Source organism: Athene cunicularia, assembly GCF_003259725.1.
Source record: "Athene cunicularia isolate RWA chromosome 23 unlocalized genomic scaffold, athCun1 chr23_part1, whole genome shotgun sequence".
Taxonomy (NCBI): Eukaryota; Metazoa; Chordata; class Aves; order Strigiformes; family Strigidae; genus Athene; species Athene cunicularia.
Window position 1 is genome coordinate 2,681,932 of NW_020799130.1, and position 7,185 is coordinate 2,689,116.

The following is a 7,185-nucleotide window of genomic DNA, read 5'->3' on the forward strand; positions in this document are numbered from 1 at the left end:
GTTTTCCCTGATAGGGGGCGGGGTTTGGTGGGAGTGGGCGGGGTTAGGCGGCCCTGCATGGGTGAATCGCGCCCAGCCAGCAGCGAGCCTCGTGGGTCGCCCGGCTCCTCGTGGGCTGCGCGTCACGGCTCTGCTCTGCACCACACTGCCCTCCTCCCGGCGCTGTGCTCTCCGCATGGCTGCCCCCCATCCTGCACGGCGCAGTCCAGGGCTGGGTGCTGGGCCAGAGCACCGGGAGAGCAGGCCAGGATCTCACAGGAGACAAGAGCTTCCTCGGCCCTGGTTGCCAGGAGAGTCCATGGCAAAGCCAAGACCACAGTGTTGAATAGAGGAACCGGGGATATATCTGTCCCTCTCACCTCCTCAGCGGGGGCAGCTACCCTTCCATGCACAGAACACTGTCTCCTCAGCAACATCAGGGAGGGAATTACAAATTAATAATAACAAGAAAAAAAAATTCCCCCCTCAGCCTGTGGCATTTGTGGGATGGAGCAATGGAACTGTGTCCAAGTGCACAGGACTGATCGACCAGGTAGGGCATCTGCAGCTATGGCAGAGCTGGATCTGCTGCCGGGGAACCCACCAAAACTGGCAGCAGCACAACAAGGGCAGAAAATCAATCCCTGACATCTTCCCGACTAACTCCCCCGGCTGGTGTCCCAGCCAAACAGGCGCTGCTCAGCCTTTAATCTGCAGGAAGCCTCGTTTCCCTGGCAGCAGTATTTCAGAGGTATTTTTGGCTCTTTTTCCCCCAAGGGTCCCTGCGCACACGATGCACACGCAGCCACGAGTGCCCTCGCACCAGGGCCGGGCTGCAGGCAGGCTCGCAGCGCTCCGCACCGTCAGGCTGGGGATGAGCTGCTGGCGCGGCAGGGACTCGGTGAGAACTTGGGATGTCTGCTGGGAAGGGGGTGTGCGAGGCGGGGAGCATTCCCCAAAAGGGATGAAGGATGCTCGGAGGCAGCTCAGCCAATGGGGTGGCTGGGTTTGGTTGCCATGGCCATGGTTGTGAGGCAGAGCAGGGAGGGGGGGTGCTGCGATACAAGGGGTGCAGAGGCCCCCCCACTCTCTGCAGGGGTAGCTGATCCAAGGGCTCGGAGCAGGCAGGGAACAGCCGCTGCTGGGGCCAGTTCTTCCTCTTTTCTCTGGGAGACCCATGGGCATAATCTGTTTAAATGCTTCCTAAGGTAATGGGGTGGGGGGGACTGTGTGGGGCTGCTGGGGAAGCCGGCAGGGTGAGGAGGGGGCTGCTGAGGGATGTCTGCAGATGCTGAATTTCAGGAATGGTGGGTGGAGGGCGTCCTGCTGTCAGTGCCCCTTGCTAACCCCTTGCACTGCCTCTCCCCAGAAACCTTGGACCCCCAGCAACAGCTACTCCTCGGGGTGCTGCAGGAGCTCGGCGTTCCTCGGGGGGCCCCCCTGACAGCACGCCTAGACCCCCCAGAGTGAGGCGTTGGACCTTGGTAAGGAGGGGATGTCTGAGGCTGGGGCTCCTTTGCCCAGGGCTGGCAGGAATGACCCATTTAATTGCTCATCGTTTCTGTGCCCAACCAGCACAGGCTGGGTGCTGATTAGTGATGTCTTTGGGAAATGAAGGGTAAGGCTGGAGGACTTGCTCTTCTTTCCTGAGTATAAAGCTCTAAGAGCTTTAAAACCTGTTTTTTTCTCCTCATTCCACATCTTTGGAGTTTGCTGACGGTGGTTGCTCAATGCATTACAACACCCTGCTGCTCCGGGGTCAGCGTGGTCTTTCTCCTAGTGACCACCCGAAATGTCGTAAGTAGGTCTCTGCGGAGGAGGAGGTGGTGTGCAGCTCTGAAAAAACAAAACCTCTGCCTCCCACTCACTTCAGATCAGAGAGACTGTGTTCCTGGAAGAGCCCTGGAGCTAGACCTGGATTATTGAAGTGGAAATGTTTCCTGCCAGCTTGTGCCAGGTTGTCAGTGACCTGGGTTATGGGGTGGGCTGGATCCAAGGGAGGTTGTTAAAACTAAGTGTGCAAGCTTAAAGCCAAAGCTCTGCTAAGCGTGCGAGCCAGGAAACACAGTGCAGATAAACTTGTCCCCTTGTTCCACATCCCGTGTTATGGGAGAGACGTGAAACTGGAACTGCAGCATGGATTGAGAGCGGTGTCAGCGAGTGGCCTGTGCCGTGCTCTTTAAAGATGCCTCCCCTCTTCATGGGGCTCATGTGCTTGGGAAGGTGGATCTGTGAGACTTCAGCTATTTGAAAACCACAAGGGAATTCACCCTGTGCAACACACAGCAGATTTAGCTACATGCCGGAGCGTGAAGGGACACGTTCTGGCATATATAGGCCATCCGCTTTGCAGTGAAGTTGGCTTTGTTAACTGCGTTGGTGCCTGAACTGCTGCTGAGGAAGACAGGGCTGCTGTGTGCCAAAACAAAGCTCTGAGCTGCAGAGAAATGTGCCTCCTCCCCCTGGAGAAGATGCTTTCACCCACGGTAGGGCTCTCAGCTGAGGTGCTGGTTTGGAGGAGAGCAGCAGAGAGCTCTGCCCAGGGCAGGGCTGCCATGTACGGCCTGCAGGGGGGACGGGGAGCACCCTGGGGTGCAGGCTGGGTGGTCTACGCTGGTAGAGCTTCTGCAGTCCTGCCTCTAACGTTCCCTTTCTTTTTTTTTTTCAGTGTGTTGCATGCTTAGAAGCTATACCCTACTTGAGGAGGCTTTAAACTAGCGTTATCCCACCTTGACCATGAATGGATACTTGCATGAATCCAACTTCATGATGGTTGAGGAGGGCTTCACCACCAGAGACCTCCTGGAGACCCTCCTCATGGAGCTGTGCCCGGCGGTGAGGGCTGGCGGCTCTGCTGCTCCCCGGCAGCCAGCACCCCCACGGCAGAGGCAGGCGTGGGAAGGCGACTGCTGCTCACTCCAGCTTTCTCCTAGAGCGAGCAGCAAGCCTTCTTCCTGGCAGACCTTGGAGATATCGTGAAGAAACATCTGCGTTTCCTGAAGGCCTTGCCCCGTGTGAAACCCTACTTCCCCGTTAAGTGCAACGGCAGTGAGGGAGTGATTCGGCTGCTGGCGGAGCTGGGCGCAGGCTTTGCCTGTACCAACAAGGTAGGGCTGTGGGAGGACAGCTCAGGATGACCATTCTTGGGGCATTTGTGGGAGATTGGCAGAGCTCACCCTCTTTTCCCAAGTTTCTCCTCATTAAATGACATGAGCATCCTGTGGGAATTCGTGGGAGACTGGCAGAGCTCACCCTCTTTTCCCAAGTTTCTACTGTTATAAATGACATTTACAGGGGCAGGAGTCTCCCCCTGCTGTCAAAACCCTCCTGACACAGCCCTGAAATCCCCATCCTCGTTCCCTTTGACCAGCATTCCTGTCTCTGGAGCTGGTGTCCAGGCTGGCAGCCTGGCCCGTGGCAAGGCACGTCCCTGGGGTGCCACTGCCACAGCCATCCAACTCTTGGTGGCTTTAAGGCTGAGCCTAAAGCTCCCCAGCTCCCTCCTGCTTGTTATTTGCAATGCCAGATTTCCAGGCAGGGACCCAAGCTAAACCACTTACTTATATGTAATTAAATAAGATGTGTTACCAGGAGGAGAAAGCGCAAAGAGCAGCTCAGAGCAGCACCCGCGGGACACATGCACCAAACCCACACCTGCTAAACCCACTTGTTTCCTCTCCTCCTGGTCTCATCTTGTAAAGATCTTGCCCCAATCTACCCCTGCCAGGACAAAGTCCGCTGTGATCCCTTCGAGCTCTTGCAGATTTTCCCCAGAAAAGCCCAGACTGCAAATGCTGGCGGTTTGCCCTCCGCATGCCGCAGGCTGGCCGAGGCCCAGGGCTGAGCAGGGGCAGCGCCGGTCCCCAGGACCTGTCCACACGCGTGTCCTTTCCCTGCAGGCAGAGATCACCCGTGTTCAAAGCATCGGAGTCCCGGCTGACAAGATCTTCTACAGTAGCCCCTGCAAGCAGATTGCCCACATCAAATACGCAGCCAGCCACGGTGTGCAGCTGATGACCTTTGACAACGAGGTGGAGCTGAGCAAGGTGGCCAGGAGCCACCCTCATGCCAGGTGGGTGTCTGGCAGCATCGTTGGAATGTGGGGCTGGAGTAGGAGCTGGCTGTGGGGTGATAGAAGGCCTGAAGACCCCTAAATGCAGTGTGGCTTTGCTCTGCAGGATGTTGTTGGGTATTACTGCTGATTCCAGCCCTGCTCCCTATCTGAGCATGACGTTTGGGACCACTCTCGAGTCCTGCCGGCACCTGCTAGAGGCAGCGAAGGAGCAGGCTGTGGAGGTTGTTGGTGTCAGGTACAGCACAAGGTCCTTTTTCCATAGGGGTGCTCAGGTCACGTGGGAGGGGACTGTGGGGAGCTCTGCTGTCCCGAAACAACGCAGGGATCCACGGAGCAACCGGCTGATGTGCTGGGAGTGGGGTCAAAGCAGGGACCTGGGGAGACTGACTCTTGTTGGATCTGATTTGGGACAGGTTTAGCCCTCAGAGAGGGTCTGGGAGGCTTGGGATGGCAGGTGGGAAGCGCAGAGCTGCCCCCAGTGAGGGATAATCCCAGTGCCGTGTCCCCTCACTGCTCTCTGGGGATGGGCGAGTCCTGCTGAAACAGGGACTGTGCCCTCAGCTTTCACCTTGGGAGCGGCGGTCTGGAGCCCCAGGCCTTTGCTCAGTCGGTGGCTGCGGCGCAGCTGGCCTTCGAGGTGGGCACAGAGCTGGGCTACCGGATGCACCTCCTGGACATCGGAGGGGGATTCCCTGGCACCGAGGACACCAGAGCCCGGTTTGAAGAGGTACACGGCTCCCGACGCCGGCACTCAGCAGGCAGAGAGCGAGGCTGGAGCGTGTCTCTGGGTCTGGCTGCTCGCAGAGGGGCTGAGCTAACCCAGGGGGGATATTTTCTTCCCATCCAGATCGCTGCCGTGATAAACTCTGCCTTGGATTTGTATTTCCCAGACGGCTGCGGGGTGGAGATCGTCGCGACACCCGGGCGATACTACGTCACCTCTGCGTTCACCTTCGCTGCCAACATCACGGCCAGGGACGAGGCTCCCGCGGAGCAGCCCGGCTCCGACGGTAGGTGGGACGGTGGGGACGGGCCCTCCTGTGTGCCCGAGCCCCCCCCCGAGCCCTCTCCCTGCTGCCCTCCAGAGGAAGAGTCTGGCAGCAGGAAGAGCCTCGTGTATCACCTCAGCGACGGTGTCTACGGCGCTTTCAGCTGCCTGCTGTTCGACAGCCCCTGCCCCAGGCCTCAGCTGCGCAAGGTGAGGCTCTGGCCCGGTTCAAGGGGAGCCCAGTGGGTCCCTCATGTTGTGTGGCCTTGTCACAGCCGACCCTGCTCTCCCTTGCGTTGTGGCTGGGCCCAGGCTCCGTGCCAGAGAGCAGAGGCTGTGGGGAAGAGGCTGTGGTAATGTAAGCAATGATGTAAGGAAGAAATTCTTCCCAGTGAGGGGGGTGAGGCCCTGGCCCAGGCTGCCCAGAGAAGCTGTGGCTGCCCCCTCCCTGGAAGGGTTCAAGGCCAGGTTGGACGGGGCTTTGGGCAACCTGGGCTAGTGGGAGGTGTCCCTGCCCACAGCAGGGAGGTGGAACTGGATGATCTTTAAGATCCTCCCCAACCCAAACCAGTCTGAGAATCCACGCACCAGCAGAGCTGTAGCCACAGTCCGTGGGCTCCCCGGGTGGGACCTTCAGGGCATGGGGAGACAAGACAAGTCACTGTGGCCCTGGGGCACCCTCATCCCCTGCCGCTGCTCCATCTCTCCCCCACAGAGACCCTGCCCAGACCCCCCCTCGCGCAGCAGCTCCCTCCGAGGCCCCCCAGGACACGCAGAGGGTCGCATCGCCGATGGCCTGGAGCTGCCTGAGCTGCAGGTTGGGGACTGGCTGATTTTTAAGGACATGGGTGCCTACACCATCGCAAGTTCGTCCTCGCTTGTGGGGTGTCCCCAGCCACAGATCACCTACGCCATGTCCCGCGTGGCCTGGTAAGAGACAGTCCCAGGTGAGCAGGGTCAGGGGGCAGAGCTGAATCCCCTGGGAGATGCTGCTTTTCCCTCCACCCAGGCTCTTTGCCTGAGGGAGAAAGTCAAATCTGAGCCCTAGAACCTGGAGACTGAGGGTTAAAAACCTGACCTCAGAGGTAAAAACCTGGCTTCAGAGACAAAACCCATGGTTTTTGTAACGCTGACACGCTCGAGGCAGTTTTTCACAGCAGAAGCGGCACCTCTGGGTGCACAGATGGGGGATGTGAGACCCTCTGAACCCCCTTTTCCCCAGACCCATCGCGCAGCATTTCTCGAGGGGCCGCTCCCCGCTTTTCTCCCCCTCGGGTGTCTCCCGTTTGCAGGAAAGCCATCCAGCTCCTCCAAGGAAAACCACCACAAACAGAAGACGACCGCGAGAGCGTCTGCGCCCGGCTGTCCTGCGGCTGGGAGATGGCGGAGACGCTCTGCGTCACCCCGGCCTGCGCTCCCGCCGGCATCATCTGAGCCACCCCCGCCCCGCCGGCATCGCCCCGCTCCGCTCTCACGGGGGGGACTCGCGTCCAGGGCTTTGAAGTTTGAGCCACGAATCCCGTTCCTCCTGCTCGTGCGCTGTGCTGCGCCTACCAAAGGGGTTTGGCGGGTGGCGCCGAGCAGGTTTGGGTTCTTTTTCTTTTTTAAGAGTTATGGTAATAAATGGTTGTCCAGCGCGGCTCGCGGTTCATGTGAGGAAGGCCCCGGTTCTTCCTCCCCGCCCTGCGCCGGAGGTGGTGGGGAATCGCCCTGCAATAAGCAGCTGCGTAACGAGGTTTTTGCTCGTTAGGGAAATTGGGGCTGTTCTCCTGAACCTTGGATGCTGTTCAGGCATCCGGAGGGACCCCTGGGATTTTTGGGGGGGTATGGAAATAGGGGGGTGGGTTCCGGGATGTGGCTGTTACTGGGGGGAAGGCCCCGGCCTGGTGGTGTCTCCTCGGTCCCCTAACGAAGCCCCCAGCCCCCGGGGTGCGTGTGGGGGTCCCACACACCGCGGTGGGGGGGAGGTGGTGACCAGAAGGCCGTCAGTGCGAAGAACACAGCGAGTCCCTGTTAGCCAGGGACTGGGGGAACTGGGGGGCGCTGGGAGGACCCTGCAGCGTAAGGGTGGGGTGCGCTGGAAGCAATGGGACGCTGCGGGGACACTGGGTGCTGGCGCTGGGAGCACTGGGAGGACACTGGG

At 59.5% G+C, this 7,185-nt stretch overlaps 1 protein-coding gene across 6 annotated transcripts in view; it reads left to right on the forward strand.

Moving 5' to 3' along the window:
- Positions 1 to 6,683, forward strand: part of AZIN2 (antizyme inhibitor 2) — a 7,011-nt gene extending 328 nt beyond the window's left edge. The window contains exons 2-12 of one of the 6 annotated variants that reach the window (XM_026863302.1): positions 757 to 880; positions 1,349 to 1,463; positions 2,648 to 2,814; positions 2,913 to 3,086; positions 3,879 to 4,051; positions 4,158 to 4,289; positions 4,616 to 4,781; positions 4,902 to 5,064; positions 5,140 to 5,252; positions 5,758 to 5,972; positions 6,335 to 6,683. In XM_026863302.1, coding sequence (XP_026719103.1) covers positions 2,716 to 2,814; positions 2,913 to 3,086; positions 3,879 to 4,051; positions 4,158 to 4,289; positions 4,616 to 4,781; positions 4,902 to 5,064; positions 5,140 to 5,252; positions 5,758 to 5,972; positions 6,335 to 6,476 — 1,377 coding nt within the window. In that variant the 5' untranslated portion in view covers positions 757 to 880; positions 1,349 to 1,463; positions 2,648 to 2,715 and the 3' untranslated portion in view covers positions 6,477 to 6,683. The other 5 variants (XM_026863297.1, XM_026863298.1, XM_026863299.1 and 2 more) reach the window with 5 other exon arrangements.
- Positions 6,684 to 7,185: the final 502 nt, after the last annotated feature.